This window comes from Battus philenor, unplaced genomic scaffold (assembly GCF_028537555.1).
Source record: "Battus philenor isolate CCGP_79_NKW_IND1 unplaced genomic scaffold, ilBatPhil1.0.hap1 SCAF_11, whole genome shotgun sequence".
Taxonomy (NCBI): domain Eukaryota; kingdom Metazoa; phylum Arthropoda; class Insecta; order Lepidoptera; family Papilionidae; genus Battus; species Battus philenor.
The window spans coordinates 13,005,680-13,026,502 of NW_027181673.1; the positions used below are offsets into that span (position 1 = coordinate 13,005,680).

The 20,823-nt window shown below is 34.3% G+C and overlaps 2 protein-coding genes across 2 annotated transcripts in view; one reads left to right on the forward strand and one right to left on the reverse strand.

Annotated features, from left to right (window-relative positions):
- Positions 1-487: 487 nt before the first annotated feature.
- Sym (symplekin) lies at positions 488-15,382 on the forward strand. The gene is made up of 13 exons (XM_068771846.1): positions 488-712; positions 783-976; positions 2,361-2,556; positions 3,075-3,256; positions 3,806-5,361; positions 6,754-6,990; positions 7,666-7,899; positions 8,642-8,748; positions 10,166-10,271; positions 12,301-12,419; positions 13,154-13,297; positions 14,159-14,308; positions 14,814-15,382. Exons 1-13 carry the CDS (start codon positions 665-667, stop codon positions 14,871-14,873), a joined length of 3,333 nt encoding a protein of 1,110 aa, XP_068627947.1. The 5' UTR covers positions 488-664; the 3' UTR covers positions 14,874-15,382.
- A 563-nt stretch (positions 15,383-15,945) lies between these two features.
- LOC137928575 (uncharacterized) overlaps positions 15,946-20,823 on the reverse strand; it is a 42,585-nt gene continuing 37,707 nt past the window's right edge. Inside the window, exons 18-22 of the mRNA XM_068771451.1 lie at positions 19,625-20,209; positions 18,322-18,503; positions 17,324-17,513; positions 16,858-16,971; positions 15,946-16,024 (exon numbers count right to left, since the gene is read on the reverse strand). Coding sequence (XP_068627552.1) covers positions 15,954-16,024; positions 16,858-16,971; positions 17,324-17,513; positions 18,322-18,503; positions 19,625-20,209 — 1,142 coding nt within the window. The 3' untranslated portion in view covers positions 15,946-15,953. The remainder of the gene's footprint in view (positions 16,025-16,857; positions 16,972-17,323; positions 17,514-18,321; positions 18,504-19,624; positions 20,210-20,823) is intronic.

The following is a 20,823-nucleotide window of genomic DNA, read 5'->3' on the forward strand; positions in this document are numbered from 1 at the left end:
ATCAAAAGTCAGTTGTTTAGATTGTTTACTAGTTTATACTACTTTAATAAATACGGATGTATATTTAATAGTAAGAAACCGTTTAAATTAAAAACGAACAGAATCAATAGCTTTAATAAGTATAGCAATACTTTGTCATACAATTAAATTTGTCATGCTGTCATTTTCAGAGTTATTTGATGATTCGATATTTTGATAGTTTAAATTGATTTTGAAATCCCAATAACATTTCAATTGTATATTTTTCATTGTAGGTGCAGAAATTATGTTTTATTATATACTTTGATAATTTAATAAATAAAATCCAAATTTAACTCTAAAATGTTTCGTAATTCGGTACTTCAATGTAATATTACACATCGATCATCACAAATCGATTAAAAAATCGATTTCAATTTTCGGTTTAAAATGTCATTATGATGTTTATAAAATTTAGGCTATGTTAGCATATGCGGACAACTGCATTATACAATTATTTACTATCCAAATGTAATTGGAATTATTTGTGCATTTTATTATGCCGAAATTTTAAAATTCTTAACTCCTTATAATATAACTGTAGTATTAATTGAAAATACTTAACACAAAAGATTGTAGTTTTGCTTTAGATAATATGTGTATTATTTAGCACCTTTAGATTAAAACCCGGTTAATAAAAGTCAAAATGGCTAGTAAATTTCATCAAGCTTCTAATACTAACGCGCAAAATCAGGTTGGTGTCCGTTATTACATACGATACCATGAAATAAACCTACTATTTTTACCACGATATTCTATTTCAGCTAGTGCAATGGATCAACGACGCTGGTATGTCGGAAGGCAACAAAAAATCGAACCTTTTGAGAAAAATTATAGAAGTGATGTTACATCAGGCACCTCAGACTATACCAATGTGTATGGAAAATGTGTTAAGTTTTGTTAGTGATAAATCAACAGATGTGAAGAAACAGGTTGTGGCATTCATCGAAGAGTTAAGGTAAGATTTCGAGAATATGTTAAACTTTGGCTCTCTATACAACATACATAGAAAAATCTGCTATTGCTTTAATTGTGCCAGGAATTTAGTGTGCAAGTTGAGTATATTTATAGCTGCCAACCTTTACTTCAACTTTTTCCTTATGTACACTAGTCAACCATTTACAAATTTAAACAATTCACAGAGATGGAGACCCAAAATTTCTAATACACACACAGTACTAAAATTTCAAAGACAATGAAAAGCATAAACCTTTAAATTATTTTATAATTTATTTGTAACAATGTTTTAACTTATAATGGTTCTGAAGTTATTATTATAATTAGCCAATATATTGTCTTAACTTGATTTACGTCATTTAGAATTATCTTGATGTTATAATCAAGTTGAGGGAAATTGTAAATGTGTATAGTATTTGAGGACACTGAAACTTATGACGGCATACATCTACCTTTACTAACACTATACACCTCTACTCGAACTCTACCAATAGAGCGGTTTACTATGTGAGAACATCATTGTGCAACTGGAATATGTCTGTCCAGCAATAATTTTATTCTTAAGTTCATGAAGCATTGTGTTCCATGAACTCAGCTCTGATGAACCTGTAAAAGCCCCCAGGCTAATATCATTAACATCAACCAAGAATAAATAAAAAAAAATCATGTAGCTAATAATAAGATGACCAATGGTTTTCCCATAATTTTAAGAAAATGTTAATAACTGTTTACTTTCTTACATTGTCAAAGCCTATTATTCAACTATATTATATTTAACTTTTTATTGTACATCAACACTCAACAAATTAAGTTATGAAATAAGCATAAAAAGATGGCTGTTTCATCATAAACAACTATTTTTGTTAAGGTAGTTAAAGTAGTAGTAGTGGGCAATTGTTTTAGCTTGTGATTGAAGAGACACCTTCATATGACTAAATATGACATATTACCAGTACACATTAAAAGCAATAATAAACTGCAATGGAAATAAAGAATTGATGATCATTATCACTTTAGCCGGAGGCAGTATGAACAAAAGTATGTAAGAATAGAAATATTGTTACAATAATAAATATTGTTATAAACTTTGATAAAAACCCTCTACTCTGATAATTGAGGAGAGAATTAAAAGATTTTGTGTTGTATGATAGAAAATGAAAGAATGATAATGTGAAGATCTATAGAAAAAAATTACAATAAAAATAAAAGTGATAAAATTATTAAAGACAAAAAATCCTATTTCCAAAAATAAGATTCACCCTGAATGAGAGGTTCCCAACAATGAGAGTGATATAAAAAAGTAGTTAACCTGGTGTGAGAAGTATTAGTTTAATGATATTCAAGAGTAAGGACAAATAATTAGATTCAATGGATAATAATTTCAGCAAACTGTATCCTGAACACTTGCCGAAGATCATTGGACAGCTGCAGCTTCTAGCTGAGGACTCGGTGATAGCTGTTCAAAAGCGTGCAATACAAGCAGCTAGCATTGTGTATCGGAATGCTCTGATATGGTTATGCAAAAGCAGGGCTGATATGACGGAAATGCAATATGTCTGGGAGCATTTGAATAAGCTGAAAGTATGTTTAAAATTTCCTATATTTGATTTCATCCACTAAATAATAAGACAAAACATAAACATAGTAAGGCCAAAAGTTTTCTCAAATATGTAAAAAATAATATTATATTATGCTATTGGTATCACATATATAATTCTGTCTGTTGTCGTCTTTGCAGCTTAGATGCCCACTGCAGGGCATAGCCCTTCCCCAAAGATATCTATAGGAAGATACACTTTAATCACCATGCTTGGTAGGATGAATGGCCAAGGTATTGCAGTACTGTGGTATGCAGAAGATGTTGCCCATCGTTGATTTACAATACTGTTATCCGAATATTTTTTAAATGCTGATTTGCCAATTATCAGAAAAATAAAAAAAGAAAAAGAGATGTTTATAAATTAAGAAAGTAAAAATAATGTAGTTCAGACTTAAAAGAGGATTTTATATGCACTTGAAATATATAAAGTTTTATTTTGCAAGTAAGTACACACACATATATCCTTATATTAATAAAAGAATTATTACTTGCCTTACAGCTACTTATTTTGAACATGATAGACAGCGAAAACGAAGGCATCCGAACTCACTCCATAAAATTTCTGGAGGAAGTTGTGTTACTGCAAAGCCCTGGTGAAGTACCTGAGGATGAATTTAGCCTGAATAACATACCGCCACATTTACTTTTCTTGAAAAGAAGAGAGCTGGAAGAAGAGGCAGAGTGAGTATATATATCTCTCTTGTATCAAATTTCTTCAAAAACTTAATAGTACTTTGATTAATGTCAAAATAATTTGTTTAATTTAGAAAAAAATTGCTTATAGCTCTTTTATGTTATATGAACAGTTTTTTAAAGTTTTAATTAAGCAGAAAAAATGCTCTTGTTCCTTATTTGCTATTTCGTGGCTTTTAGGCTAGTTTACAACTGAGGCAGACAAGGTGGTTGAGCATTGAGACTTGCGATCATAGATCTTGGGTTAGATTCCTGGGATCAAATCTTATGTAATTAATACTATGTACATTAATTATATAGGATTGCCACTGCCCACAAACAAGTTTCTAGAGGATTGTTAGCAGTGTCCTTTGCGTACCATAATACTACACTGTGATCGCCAACCCGCCTGCCAAGTATGACAATTATGGTATATCCAGCTATAGATATCTTTGGGAATTCACAATGTCTTGTAGTGGGCGTCTATAGGCTGAAATGATTAGGTTACTTTTTAGATCTAATTAGGCAAGATTTATTAATACATACTATCTTTTCCAGGCACATTTTTGAGTTGCTCCTAAAATTCCACAACTCACCGCATATCTCAAGTGTTAACTTAATGGCATGTATGACCACATTGTGTTTTCTTGCCAAGTTTCGACCTAAATATATGCCAAGGGTTATCCAAGCGTTGGGCGACTTGCACACGACACTCCCAGCTACTTTGTCTCAGTCACAGGTCAATTCAGTGCGGAAACATTTGAAGATGCTTCTCCTGAACTTGGTCAAGCATCCATCCTCGAATGAAATGGTACCACATTTGGCCCAGCTGCTCGCTGACATTGGCATGACGCAACAAGAGATCAATAAAGCCATACCAAAGGAGAGAAGAAATAAACGTGTGCATGAAATTAGAATAGATGATGGACCCGTTAAAAGATTTAGGGTTGATTCCCCTCAAAGCAACAGCCAAGGCAGCGACAGTAACAGCCGAAGTGAATTCATTTACGAAGACGATAGCAGCCAACACAGTTTAACAACAAAGTCGTCAGTCACTGAAGACTCCATTTTCAACGGACTGAATAGCATCGAAAATGTTGTCAATATTATTACCAACACCCTTCTCAATCACCTACCAGCCAGCATGCCAAGCAGCTTCATGACCGCGTACAAACCCATACCCAACTCTGGCACTAAAGCACAGAAGAGAAATTTGGCCAAAATGTTCCTAGCTTTAATCAAAGACGAACCAGTTACAATAGCACCCTCTAACCAGCCGCAATCTTCTCTAATGGAATCCACTTCGAAAATACCTTTGCTTAGAGACGACGATGAAAAAGTAACACTTAAAAATGCAGTGGCCAAGTTGCAAGAGTCAACCAAAGCAGAAAGAGAGATGGAGAATGCCGTTTCCAAGTTAATGGAGGAAACTCGTCAAGAACACTTGAAGGCAGAAGAGAAGAAAATGAAGGATAAAGAAAAGTTAGTTGCACCGTCAACGCCATCAATCCCTAAACTTAAGCAGAGAGTAAAACTGTTGAAACTTCAAGAACTAACACGACCTATACCTAAAGAGATAAAAGAGAAGCTGATGTTGCAAGCAGTGGAAAGGATACTTCGTGCTGAACAGGACTGCGTCATTGGAGGCGCGGCGCAAATTCGTACAAAGTTCATAACAATTTTCGCTTCAAACTACACACCTGATATCAGAGATTTAGTCCTGAATTACATTCTAGAAGACCCTGCCAACAGAATCGACTTGGCTTTATCCTGGTTGTATGAAGAATATGCTATCATGCAAGGGTTCAATCGTCATCCAGTATCATTTAAGAGTTCTGGTGAGAAATTTGATCAAAATTACAACCAGTTGCTTTGTTCGCTGGTCACTCAAATATGTGAAAGAGGAGACCCTACCGTGGAAAACAGTAAGGATATCCTTCTGAGGAAGATTTACTTGGAGTCACCACTTGTAACTGAAGAGGCGGTTGATTATTTAAAACATTTGATTACTGAAGAGAAGATTGCACTGCTTGCACTGGATTTATTAGAAGAACTGTGCATAATGAGGCCTCCAAGATCCCATAAATATGTTCCATCATTGGTCTGCCATGTCTGTAAGTATATCACTCATATTGACTGTCCAGATCAAACAACCGCTTCACAGGGATGACCATTTGATGTTGATTTTTTGCATTATTTTTCTGATGGAAAACTTCAATCTGACAATTTAATTAGAAGATAGCTTCATCGATCACCCTGTGAAGTAGTTTCTTGATGATGATATAGTTAGGAATGGTCTAGATAACTAGTATCAGATTATAAGCAGATTTGTTTCTTGTCTTTCATCACGTTTAAGGCACTCCTAAGCAAAAGATACCTCATCTTTCACCATCTGTCACCAACTTTTTACATATGATGGTGTTTCAGTCGCTTAACGTAGCTTATAGTGACTAATGTGGTACAACTAAGCTGTTTGGGTGATTTTCCCGATGTATATTTTTCTTCATCATTACTTTTAACTTCTGAATAGTTTCCATGTCCAGTGCTTCAAGGAAACAATAAAACACACTGCATTGGCTCCCATTTTATAGCCTTTGAAGAATATTAAGGATGTAGTTGCTAGCACTTTTTTACAGTTCTGAGATGCCAAAGTACCGATATATCATTTTTAGTAAGAATTTATTTAATGCATTTTACTTTAAAGCCTTTTCATATATAACTTCGTAATTTTTTTTCATGGCTCGTAAATATATAAAGTTGATGATTTTCCAATAATGGTAGAATATTGCATATATAACCCGAACTGAACTGACTTAGAGAAAGGTATAGTGACTGAGAGAAAGGTATAGTGAAAGTAAATAAAGATTCACTATTATATATACATATACAGAAGGACGATAGAGTATTATTAGACCTTATGATGATTATACAGGGTGATTAATTTAAAGGGGTAAATGTAGTTCATTTGTTAAAAAGTTTTTTAGCTTTTACACTTATTTATAATCACTTAAAGTGATAATTCTAATAGAAACAAGTTACATAATTATATTTTTTCTTTTAAATTGCGACATGGTTATAACTTCAAGAGTAATATTCCGTTAAGGTAGACAATGAATAATAATTAATTCTAATATAAAGTAATTTGAATTTTGAAATTGCTTTGATACTATATTACCATTACGTTATTTATTATTTCTAAAACAATTGATTTTTTTTATAGAGTGTACCTTACATTAATTAACAACAAATGAGCTATACATTCACTCTTTTAAAGCTTTTACACCTATAGCCAATTGTCTATAAAACTCAAATGGTCGGGAACAGTGTAAATAAACATTCTGATGTAACTTCATCTATATTTATTTACTTACCTATTTACACTTTTTATACGGCATCAACTCATATGGTACCAGAGATGGTCTTATCGTTTGAGGCAATCTCTACCAGACAACCTTTGGATGGAGATGAGAGACATATGATGTGAGATGTACATTCTCAATTTTCAGTACATGATAATGAGGAAATCCGCGACGTAGCATTGAAGTCTTCGGTCAAGATCTACAAGCATGGAACTGAGGCGGTACGTCGAGTTATAGAGAAGCATGCACTTCTCTACCTAGGCTTCATCTCACTGTCTACACCACCTCCGGAATTGGTGACCACACGTCCAACGAGGGTCTGGACTGACGAACTCTACAAGCTGTGCTTGAACCTCGTCATGGCCTTGTTCCCGGAAAAAGAAGGTAATGTTTTCATGTGTAATATTTATTTACATATATTAGCGCCTTTCTTCCAAATGGAAAGACGACGATAGGCTTGGTGCCAGAAGTAGAATGATAACAACATAGGAGCGCATATTGAAAGTAAGGCATTGGGGACAGCTATATATATATATATATAGCCTTCATCATTCATTTTCATCTTCATTTTTACATATGCACTAACTTATAACAATATCTGAAATTTGGTCAGCTGATTTTACAATTTCACCCACAAGGAGGGGCATTCAGCGATCATATTAATTACTTCCAAGCTCACCCATTAACTGAATATATAGGATGAATGTAAATAAGTGTAGTAACAGTTTCCAAGGGTAAACTTAAGCTAGTATGTGTTTATTTACACACATTAATTAATAATTAAGATAGATGTGTACAATTCTATTTGAGTCTAATATGTATCTCAAATCATACCTATTGTTAAAATTTAATTGAGATTAAAATTAAAATGTTAGAACAAATTCAATTAGGATATCAATTACAGTCTTAAAATGACAGAAACAAAACATTACTGTTAAAATTCAAATTAATCTATTTAAATAAAATGATAATTAAGATTACGATGGTAATTACAATTTAAATAATTTTGTTTTAAAAAAAAACATTTTTTGGCATCTAAGATACTTGTTATGTTTACAGAATTAATAATAGAAGTGGCGCGAGTGTACGGATGCTCAGGTGCTGAAGCGAAGCGCTGCGTGCTTCGCTGCGCAGAGGGCCCGCTGCGGATTGCTGCCGCTTCGCCCCTGCCTGCAGTCGACGACGGCGAAGCTCCCGGCTCATTAAGGCCTGCGTTCCAAGCCCTGCTCGATGAGTGCCCTCGTGGTGCAGAGACTCTATTGACCCGTCTCGTGCATATACTTACAGAGAAATGTGAGTTCTATTTATACCTATATTCTTATAGGATCACTTTTTACCACAATTTAATGAGGATTGGTGAAGACAAAGAAAAAATACGAATAAAATATTATTATCATTTTAGTTGTATTTCAGTAAAATATCCACAACTAAACAAAGACCTATCTGATATATATCTAATAAGATCGTTTAGAATCCCATTTATGGGAGGTTATTCTATGCATATCGGTCCACTAGAGATGGTCCAGTAAGGCTGTCATATACCCTGTATGGACTACCTAATGCCACCTTAACTTGCCAATCGGCTGGGCTATTGACAAGACAAGTTTTCCTTTTCGCTTTTTGTGATAAGACCACGCTTTCATCACCAACATTTTTGCCAGTGCCCCACATAGGCCACTTCCCTATGGAAGTGTTTTCAATTGCCACTTCCCTATAGAAAAGTTTTCAATAAGAAAAAAAAAATGAAATTAATGAAACTAAGAATTGAATAGGAAACATATTATTTATTCATATTAGGTATTTTACATCTTTGAGAAATGCAGGCCTATATTTATTACTGTATTACTTTATTTTTGTGTCGGAGTTGGTCTTACTCAAGCTAACCGAACTCCTCGAGAAATCCCAACAGACTATTGATGAGAGATAAGACGGATATTCCTGTAGGCTGCTGCAACGTACAACGAAGTAGTACCTGAGCAGCAGTCTCGTCCTTGTTACAGGATGTTACAAAACTAACATAAATATTTCCCAACAGCTGCCCCAACTCCGGAACTGGTGTCTCGCGTCCGGGAGCTTTACGCAACGCGTGTGTCCGACGTACGCTTCCTAATTCCGGTTCTCAATGGGCTCAGTAAGAAAGAGGTGAGCTTTCTTTCAATTGATAAATTGAAATTTAAAATATTTTAATTCAAATAGGAACACGCTCTTTTGAACTCTTTTGGAATGGAAGGTCAGAAAGTCAACAGTTGCTCTATTTAAATGAAATTTTGACATCATCAAAACTGCCACTAGAAACTCAGTAAATGATGCTCTCACGCCTACCATCGGGGCCACCAGAACCGAGGCCTGATCATGGCCACTAACAAAAGCGCAAAGCAACGAATAAGTGTTTAATATTTAAATTATAATATCAATCATGTAAATGAATCAACAAATCAAGTTCCACATATTTCAATCAATTAAAAACTCTTGAATACTATAATATGGTTTATTTAATCATATACTCTAAATTTTTTATTTATAACTTTGCGCATGTAGCGCACACTCAGAGACATGTAGTGTCTATTAACTTTTTGTAGACTAATGTGGTGTTAGAAGTTAATTTTTATTTCTGACATTTAATAGCAGCTGTAACCAAGTATTTTTAAAATACAAAATATTGTTAATTATTTCAGTCACCATGTGACACTTATGTATCGTACATTTTAGTCAAGTTGTTGTTAGATGTTAAAATAGATGTTAAAACTGTCCAAAGTCGACACTCTCACATCTTCCTCTCATAGAGCCTTTAAGAAGGTAGATGAAGAAATGGTAGGTGATGTTGCATCCTGAGAATTTAATTTTTCCAAGAAAATTTATTTATACTAGAGACTGTTTAATACAGTGGTTTCCAAAATTTTTTACGTACGTTACGTAGTATAAAAATTACAAATTAACAAAGTACATAAAGAAATTATTTTTTATTTATAATGAAATAAACAAATCACGACCAAAAAATGTTATGTTAAATAAAAGACCATAATAAAATATATAAAAATTATTATATGTTATATATTTGTGTACATGTATACGTTATGTTCCTGATCTCACTTTGGTTCAAGTATACGACCATTTCTTAATGTCTTCCGTTGACCAAAAGAAAGAACAAACAAACTCTGATTTTTTTTGAAACATAATACTGTAAACAAAAAGTAAACTTGAATTAAGTTATAAAATGTAAATTATTTATTTATTCTTCTAAATAAATTACATCGCCTTCTGGTAAAACACACTTTTGCCAGCTTTTTCCAATCTTAAAAACGGTTAGAATAGACTTTATCCTTAAATTCTTTCAAAACGGTATCCCTGCACGGATATTTTAAGACACAACCATTCTTCAAGATGATTCGGGCTGAGTCAAATGATATTCTAAATTTTGACAAACAGGCATTTGGCAAATGTTAAACAGTACTACCAATCTCGGAAAAAAAATACCTGCCTTCTTAATGCTGGGCAGTTTTAAATGACAATTTCACCATCATTTTTGATCACGGAATATAATAACATTTATTACTTTCAGATACTCGCTGCCTTGCCTAAGCTGATCAAACTGAATCCAATGGTGGTTAAAGAGGTCTTCAATAAACTTCTAGGGCTACAGACCTTTCACGACGAAGTACCACCCAGTGAGTATTATATTATGAATCTAATAATAACATCCAATTGAGCCCTGGGTTCAGTTTTCTCAAGGATACTTATATTGGTATGGTTTACCTAAGCCAAATGCTATTGTACACCTGTACACTGTACGGGGTACAGTGTCCGCCTTACTGATCTAACTACTTAACTGCCTCCCAGTAAAATAAATGACATGCCATCAACCTAAGTTACATTACAAAGGTAGTTTTTCTGGTTTGGTGGGGAAATCACCTAGATATACACAAGATACACTGCCTTATAAGGGGTGGACAAGGTTATGTAAGATACTTTCCATGGTCGTTCTCATATCTCAGAGGAGTATCTGAGTCTTTTACGAGATACGCAGTCGCCTCTTGATATTGTGCTAAAACAAATCTCAGAGTGAAGCTGAACCTCCCCTTGCAATCTCACAATATGAGACCATATGAACCAATATTGCCTACCTTTCTCAAATACTGCATGACCATAGCTGAGGAAGTAATCAAATGAAACAGTACCGAAAAGTAAAACACGTCGGGTAAGTATATAGAAATAAGAGGAAATGAAAATAAAAGTAAAACAAATACTGTATACAAAATATAAAGATATTAATACATTAAACTAGAAAAAGTGTATAACGGTATGTTAAAAATGTAAAGACCTATCCAAAACCAGATAGGGCTGTACAGATTATTTAGTCATGTCAAAGTAAACACTTTTTCTTCAATCGAAAGGGAACAGGTCATATTTTTATTAAATTAATGCTGTAAATGTATGATGCATTGGCTATGTTTCTTAAGAATTGATATATTTCTCATTTTGATTTAAATACTCTCTATTCTTTATTGTTTTCACAAATTCTGTCTTAAGAGAAAAGTTCTAAATACTCAGGCAAACAGCATTGACAAAAAATTCAAAAAAATGATTTTGATTCATAAAGATATAGAATAAGTATTCATGTAGGGACAGGCCACCACAGATATTTATAGCTACAAGTCCAAAATGGCATAAATTCAAAGTGTCACTTGGTTTTGTATTTCAAAAACTTGGACACAACTATTTTAGTAAAAAGTCAGCTTAAAATACAGCAAGTCCATGTCCTTAATTTTGTAAAAAAAAAAAGTATTTTTCGCAGTGTTGTTTATTAATACATTGATATTGATCTGATATTTACGGACTTCATTTTTTGTTTATTTTGTTTTGAAGTTTGACTTTTCGAATTGACCGTCTTTTTCAACTATTATTTTTCAGTACCTATCATTTGTAAGTATTACTTTCTAAACTAATTATTGATCTTTTATCCTATACACAAAAAACAAAACTGTAAATTACTATGATTAAAAACTTGTAATTAGGATATTAGAATGTGTAAAAGTATTTTCAATTTATAAAAAAAATATGTCTGTTTATTATATTTAGTACTGAAACAGCAGTGGCAGTCCAGTGGTAAAGACAGAGACATGCTATTGTAGATCGTGTGTTAGGTTCCCGGGAGGTTATGCATTAATTATTTAGGATTGTTACTGCTCACAAACAAGTTTCCAGAGGGTGAACAGCAGCATTCGCTAAGTACCATAACACCTCACTGCAATAGCCAACGCGCCTGCCAAGCGTAGCGTTTATGGTACATAGATATCTTTGGGGGAGGTCTATGCCATGCAGTGGCATCTATAAACTAAAACAACTTACATTCGCTATTGTCAAAGTCATAATAAATAAAAAATAAGTGAAATCTGTACAAATAAGTAAATTTTAAGTGTCTGTTTCTAATTTTAAAATAATCGCTTTTTACTACATGGCTTTGAATATATACATGGTATATACCAAAATTATTAATATTAATTTTTGAATCTATCTGTTTGTTTCGGCTGATTTCTGAAACGGCTAAACTTATTTTTTCAGGTCTTATAATTTATTGTAGAAAAAATCTTAAAAGAAATGAAACTATATAAACTAAATATTGTATTTTGATAAATTCCACGCGAACGAAATCGCGGGCACAGTTAGTTCATAATTTATATGATTTTCTTTTTTCAGTTTCGCCGGAGGACCTTCTCGTTGCCCTCCACCTGATAGACCCCAGCAAAGCGGACCTCAAGTACATTATCAAAGCGACAGCGATTTGCTTTGCTGAGAAGAACACATACACGCAAGACGTAAGTTACATAAATCCATACATATAAATGAAAAAATAGAGAATCTAATATTAAAATAGACAAAATTATAAAACATTAGAACAAAGATCGTAGTGGTAAAGAATTATTTTAAATTTTTCATTGATAATTAACACATATAAAAGTGACTATTGTAGTGAAATTTCAGAAAATGAAGTATGTACATTATTCATGTATTATAATTAGCTAAATATTATAAATGAAAAAATATAGCTAACTAATATATAAATAATAACATTAAAACATCTATTTTTACATGAAAATATATTGATGCACATCCATTATTTAGAACCTATTTTTTTGAACAATAGGAATTTTTTTATTTGGAATTTAATTATTTTTATACTCATAGTGATTCCCGAAATAGCCTGTGAAACCTCTAACATTTCTAAGCATTATACTGCCTCATGGAACTTAAAAAGTTAAGTTCTGCCAACAAAGTTAACAAGTAAATTGTCTTTAATCTTTCAGTGTACAATTTTCAGTTTAACATATATAAGAAAAAATAGTGGTAATTATTGCTTATTGTTGTATCGTTTGTCTGAAATGGCAGTAGGAGTGGCACATTGCTTGTGCAAACTCCCACTAGATGGACCGACGATATAGTTGAAGATGCAAGAAGTCACTAGATTCCTGCAACGCAAGACTGGTCATCTTGGCGGTCTCTGGGAAGCCTATGCCTTTGGCCTCTATGATGATGTGATGATGATGCTCAGGTGCTGTCAGCGGTGCTGCAGCGGCTGGCTGAAGAAAATGAAATCCCGGTCCTGATGATGAGAAGCGTCCTGCAAGCACTTACCTTGCACTCTGGCTTGGCGCCACTCGCGATGGACATACTCAGACTGCTTATTGATAAAGAGGTAAACTTTTTCTCTATATTCAACTCATAGCAAAAAGTCACTAGTAAAAATTCTAGTATTATCCATGTGATATTGTACATGTGGAAGTTTATAGGTGTAAAAGCTACCATGAATCTATTAGCATATTATTTGTCAAAAAAAGCTTTAAAAAGCCTCTTTCCAGTCATCAAATAAAGCAAGTACTCTGAATGTACTTAACATTAATAAATAAAAGAATTTCTTTTGGAATGCAATAGTCCAATTACTTCACAGTATGTAGTCTGCGAGGACAGATAGTAAACAATAATTTTAATATATAGTAATTTGAATTTTAAAAAGGAAAAAGAACTTACTATAAAATCATTACGTTATTTATTATTTCTCAAACTCTATTCATAAATAAATAGTTTGACAGATAATAAATAACTTAATGATAGTATCGTAAGTACAGATTAATATAATTAACCATCAATCCCTGCCAGAAGTAATTGGCCAGTCACAATACATTAAAAGAAAAACAATTGTAATATATTTCCGAGTGATCACTTTATGCATAATTAGAAGTAGAAGAATCGAATAGAAGATCGTTTCTTGGACTGGATTCTGGTTGCCCAAGTGGCATTTGCAGATTCCTATTCCTATCTATTACATTCTTTATTATTTTATAACTATGTTTTAAAAATTTTTGGCGGCGTTCTTTCTATCCTTACCTCCAGCACAACTTCGCAATCCTATCCTCTTGCAAACACGAGACAGCTCGTAATTGGGTGCACCACGATCTGGTTCCCTGCTTCGTCGCATCGTGGAGTGATTAGGCTCAAAGGCCACCACGAGAAGGAAGGAGCATCGCTTTATCACGAGTTCTTCCTGGTTTGCTTGCAGGTGTGGACGCATAAGGTGGCGTGGGAGGGGTGGGTGAAGTGCTGCGAGAGGTTGCAGGGCTGTGGGGGCGCGACGCTTGTCAACGTGCTGAGCGCGCTGCCGCCACGCGCGCTACCAGCGCTGCCACCAGCGCTCAAGCAGATCGCCATGGTACGTACCCCCATAAGTATCGCAAACAGTTCCAGCTATCAAAGCACGTACTACCATAGCTAACCCATTAAACAATTTCTGTCGTTGGACATACCTCAAGCTGTTGCTATCATGACAGCCGTACTCCATCGTACACACCTTCAAAGCTACCTCGAGAAGCTGTTGCTAAGTATGTACCTCTGCAGCCATCGCTACAAGCTGTTGGAAAGTCATGACACATACCCCTGCAAACACCATGACCAGCTGTTACTGAGTCATGGTATGTACCTTCATAGCTACCATGTCATGCTGTAGCTGTTATAGTATGTACCTATAACTACAAGTTCCTTACGCGTACCGATCTGTAAAACCTACAATATACTCGACTGATTTTTGTGGTCACTTTTACAGTATTATAATAATTGTTCTCCGGTTTATTCAAAATCCTTTAACATAATAGGACTATTTACAAATTTAGGGAAAAGAAAGTATATGCCGTTTTATTTATTGTATACTTTTCTCCCAGGAGCCCCAATACCCTGCATCCGGAAATGTCCTGGAGCCAATGCCACCAGGGATGGAATGACAAATGCTTAACGAAACAGTGCCTTACCCACCGTGGTACGACAACTACGATGTAAACTTTGCTGATTAAGCTTACAGAGGGAGATGGAATGATATATGCGCTCAGTGACAAGTTAATTTACTATGTTGATGGACATATATGTGAATAATATTTGAAATGTTAATAAAGTGGAATTTGTTATGAATTATTTTATTGTGTTTGTGTTGGTTTACTGCAAAGCGAGTGAGACATAACTATATTGCTTGTGCGAGTTAGATGAAACTATATAACTTGTGTGAAAGAGACAAAAAACTACATGGGTTGTTGTGTAGAATTTTTAAAATGGTTTCTTTTTTTCATGTATCTATTACTGACCGAAGCTGCTTCCATATTATATTTTCAAATATATAAATATTTATAACAAAATTATATTTGTACCCGTCATTTGATTTGGCACATAAAGATACTAATCTTCAAGCACAATTAGTTTTAATTATTCCAAATATCAACTAGTCGGAGCATTGCGATCTTCGCAGTATTACTTTGATACGATGTGCCAAATCAAATGCCGAGTACTGTAATTAATTTTTAATATCGAGAGATAGGCTTGAGATTGAACAAATGTTAAATCTATCGAGTTTTCGTCTAAAGATTTTCTGCTTAACTTAATAAGGGATGTTATTTAGGTGTACACCATTAGTTGTGAATTTTAAAAGTAAAATTTGTATATATGTAATGCATAGGACATATAATGACATTCACAAACGCATTGCTTATTAGAATTTGAAATTTAAAGTTCCCTGAAATTCGTAATTATATTATGGCACTGCTTAGTGTTTAGATATACAAAATCTTGCACAGAATATATATGTATCATTTTTGCTAATATTTTTAGCTGTCCTCAAATTGAAATAGTAATGTAGAATATATATTTGCAAAATTAAAATAAAACTATAAAATGTGTATATGTATATATAATATTTATATGTAATTAACTTATTATATAATTGTGTAATAATATATGTATAGTTAATGGTATATTAATAAAACGACTTAATTTAATTACACATATATGTAATATAATAATGCACAAAAAATATTTTATTTCAACTTAAAACTTTTTATTTTGGGATCGATTGCTTTAATTATATTCTCTATGCAGTATGGAGTATCTGAAAATTAAAAAAAATACAATTAAAATAATGAAAATTTTTTCATTGTTAATGGGGTAATATAAGTAATAAATTATTTTCTCCATGACTGTATTTAAAAATGTCAGTGAAAAATAGTATAGAGGTAAGATATAGTTTAAAAATATATGTGTTTTTGTATTTAATCATTCAGTAGTACAAAACAATAGATACAATAAAATAGAATCTCTGCAGATTCAGTAGTTTTTAAGTTAAATTTTTACTATGGCTACATTTAAGAAATATATTGGTACAATCGTGATGAAAATAAAGGCATTAGCATCAATCATTAAACTTTTAAACGACGGCAGTGAATCACACAAGAGAAGGAAGAATATTTCAAAGACTGTGCCCAATGGACTAGTATTTAATAAATAATTATAATTCTGCAGTCTACTCCATATATACAGGGTGATTGGGTATAGGTGTAGCTTTAAAGCCTATATAAAGTAATCATTCTGAAATATTTATTTTATCTGTTAGAATGTGACTTATTGACAAGTCTGCATATAGAATGTAGTATACAATATTTTATTATGAAAAATCGAAATTATGTTGACGATTTCCCTTACTACATTATTATTGAGTTATTATTTCTGAAACCATTGATTTTTATCCATATTTCGCTTCTTTAAAGTTTTTACGCCTATAACCAATCATCCTGTATGAAGACAAATCTTAAATTTGCAATAAAATAATAACAGTTTATTCCAGAATAATCCTGTGAAACATCTTACGAGTCCTAAAGCTTATTCCTTAACTCCGATAGCAAATTAAGATCACTTGTTAATGAGTAAAAAGATACCGGAACTTACCGACGTGAAGCCAATCGGTGTCTTCGTGACCAAACTCCTTCCTGGCCTCCAGGATAGCCTCGTGCAGGGCGAACGTCACCACCACAGACAACACGAGCGCCGGCTCGCCTGTCGCTGGATTTTCAATCAAATATTTAAGAGGTCTGACACACGTGTATTATAATACAGAATTTATAATATTACATAGCAGTGACATATAATGTTCAAACACGAATATATAATGTTCAAAGAGTGTCACTAGGAGTTATTGGTGATGTTAATCAATTAGACCGGACTCTTGGAATGATGTGATCAAGGTGATCATTGAAAGAAACTTCTCACAATTTCTCGCCATCTCTCCCTTTTCCATGTCTTCTGCTCCGTACCGCAAAGATAGAGGGATTTTGGGTATAGAATAATACAATCCACCTGGTGTAACACATTTGACCACAGCGGCGTAGAAAATTTACTCATCAGTAGGAATTACCTTTGGAACGCAGCACGCCAGCAGCGTTGGTGGAGTTGCGTCTAAAGTTGACTCTGAAGTCCACGGGGATGTCCAGCGCCCCCGGTGGCTTGTAGTTCCATGTTCGGTCTGTCAGCAGGCGCCCCGACTTGGAGTACACCAGTTTCTCGCTGGTCCACAGCCCCAGGCCCATCACGAATGCGCCTTCGATCTGATAACATGAACATGTATGTTCAACAAGTTTTGGTTTTCAATCTTCCATATAATTTGGAACGCGTTGACTGCGTTTCATATTTGGCTATTTTGTTTTAAGAGACCCGAATTGGGTTTTTATTGATAGAAGAAATGAATAGTTAACACCGTTAATACACAAATTTCTTTTCCCATTCATAACGTCGACTAAATTGCATGACTCTTTACATGACATATTATCATTGTAATATACTTGTACGTTATATAATTTTAACAAAAAATGAAAACCTAGACCGACGTCTTTATGAGGCCTTTTGTGCCTAGTAACTCCATCTAGCGTCGATCGAAGCGATCTACTAGCTTGGTGGCCACCTAATCTGGTAAAAAAGTGTGCCCAACAATTTGGGCTCCATATCCGAAAAATATGAGAGCCAGCACATCTGGCGTCCCAAGCGAGCACCGAATCGGTAGTGCATGTCCTTGGTAGTACCGGAAGTGAGTAAGCCTTATAACTCCATTACCTGCTTGGAGAGAGAACATTCGCGCATGAGGCACTCCTCTTAAAGAGTACCGTTGTCAGAATCGGTGGAGGCACTTAACCTGAACAGTCCATATTTTTAGGAAGATGTACTATTCCCATTGGCAATAAAAAGTCAATAAATTAGGTATAGGAAAAAAAGAGGGTCCGTCTATACTTGACTGTCTTCACTAGACAGTCTTTAGAAAGAGATAGACAACCAGGGAAGTAATCTTAACATGCTATTGATGAGCAAAACATTAAGTTATTATAAATTGATGTCTAACAGAAGAGTAGCTTTAGTACGAACCTGTCCGACGTCCACGTTGGGGCTGATGCTCTGACCGGTGTCCTCCAGGATGTCCACGCGCAGCACCTGGTGCTGGCCGGTCAACACGTCCAGGCAAACCTCGGCAGAACACACGCCGTATACGTCATACCCCTGCAGCGGGTCCTGCTGTGACGTCATTGAACTAACTTGCAAGTTAACTCCTGTAAAAAGACATTTTATTTAAACACGTAATAAGGATGTACAGAATAGATGGTGGACCGGTGGAGCTTTGAGGTTTTATAGCGACCTGGTCGCTGCTTTCAACCGGTCCTTTTTTGTGATTTCTGGGGGAGGCCCATATCCAGAACTGGATGTCTTACGACTGAATGAATGACTGATGATGTTATAAAATATAGTTGACAAAAAATCTGTATTAAAATTTATTTAAAATTTTTTCTACATCCATTTACTGATTTTTTTATGTATTACAAAAGTAAAAAAAATTAACGTCCTGATAAACAAATGTAGTTAAAAAATCCTAGTACAGTGAAAAGGATATTTAAGTGAAAACACAGTTTGGGAATAAAATTCTCTAATGGATATATCTTTAAGGATGGCAATTTCCATACCTATTATTGGTAATTTACATAAGCATTCATGTTTTACAATAAACTCACTAAGAGTGTCATAAAATTATCAAAACTTCCAAGCGGTTCTATTAAAAATCTAAGGTGGAGGCTCTTTATGTTTGTGAAAGTGTTCATAATCTTAATAAATCTTACTGTGTTTGTTAAGGACTCTTCTCAGGTCAGAACGTGTTTGGATGGCTTTTAGATTAATTGAGAAATATAGGAGTGTTTTCAATTTAATAAATATAATATTTAATTTTCAATACATATAGTTTATACGCCAAATTCGTAATAATTTAATTTATATTTAGACACATGATAAATATAAGAAGTAAAGATAAATTATTGAGATATCTTATCTTAGTTTTAAATCTATAATTAAGTGTATATTATTATAGGATTTAAGAGTTTTTGGTTGATCGAAATAGATGACACTTGGTTTGTTATGACTCATTTACGTGATTAATATTATGATGTACACATGAATAAATGTTAAATTCATTTAAACGAGCAACTGTCAAGTTTCTGGCCGGTTAATCCCCCCCCCCCTACCCCCACACACAAGGATAATGTATATAGTTAAGGTCGCTCGATGCGGGGAAAGCTGGACAGGTAATTGTGGCGATCTTTGATGGAGACCCCCTGACCTGGTCGTCTGACTGAATACGTAGAAAGAACAAGAACTTTGTATTTGACAGAATATATTTACGTACCATCGTCGTAGGATTTCTTTATGATTCGGTCCCAAGTCGGTTCCACCATATTCTTCTTAGCAGGTTCCAGCCTCGTCAGCAACTCTTTGCAGGCCTTCAAGGTGGCGAAGGCAACGCATTCGCTTGTGATGCTGCCGTTGCTCGCCATTGAATTTGGAGACGTAAAGGTATCTGACCCTTTTACTGTCACCATGTTAAGTGGTATATTTAACGCGTGGGCACACACTTGAGCCACTTTGGTATTTATACCCTGCCCCATCTCAATACCCCCGTGGGATACTAAAACAGACCCGTCCGCGTGGTACACGGATATTGTTACTGGGAAGTTACCGGAGTAACTAATAGGGAATGACATTATACTGAGTTTCAGCGAGCGCTTTCTCCAAGCGTTTGCGGCGTTGTATTTATCAATTTCGGACCTTCGGTCGTCGAAATTAGACTCCATTTTGAATGTCGCTATCATTTCTTTAAGGGTCATGTTCTTAGGAGCGAGATTGGCTACTCGGACATCTATTGGGTCTTTTTGAGTTGTATACGCTATATGTTCCATTATGTGTTCCATGATGGCGGCGGCTTCAGTAGTGGCTGGAATAAAGACAAATATTTTTATACCAGTTAAATTTTAATAAAATATCTTCCGACAGTTCACATCTCATCTACCAGCAACCGACTCTACTGTCTGTTTTTGCAAAACATATTTTTTGATCATATTATTTACGTTCTCTCTTTTTTTCTTCTCTGTGTTATTCATTCATCTTTCTTCTTTACAAATTCTTTGCCTCCTTTCATTTTTCCTAATCCTTTCTTTGATCACGTCCTTTTAGTCGCCTTTCCACCAGAATACTATAGGTTTACATTTTGTTCTGTTTTTCTATAATAGTGTTACAAAACACGAGTTACGGAATCCTCTAAACAATAAACACGGAACCCTAGGATCAAGATATGCCGTAAACACGCGTGACCTTGAAGTTATTTATAGATCTTTGTGTACGGTTCTCGGAAATTCTAGACAAATACTATCGCGAATTTACTAGAACCTTCTCCGTACTATAAATAGATGTACTCCCCATGTCGACAGTTCAGTGTTGTTTTACGAGTTATAAGATTAAGATCAGTGATACAAAGTGACTATTCGGTAAGTTATTTAGACAGTGATTTCTTGAGCGATTTGAAAGCGAAGTTTGGACTAAGCAAAAGTA

Bases quoted from the DNA above. Each gene is read 5' to 3' on its own strand.
- Sym (XM_068771846.1), top strand. From the start codon at position 665: ATGGCTAGTAAATTTCATCAAGCTTCTAATACTAACGCGCAAAATCAG. The intron at 2,557-3,074 runs GTATGTTTAAAA...CTTGCCTTACAG, and splicing joins AGCATTTGAATAAGCTGAAA to CTACTTATTTTGAACATGAT. The intron at 8,749-10,165 runs GTGAGCTTTCTT...TATTACTTTCAG, and splicing joins ATGGGCTCAGTAAGAAAGAG to ATACTCGCTGCCTTGCCTAA.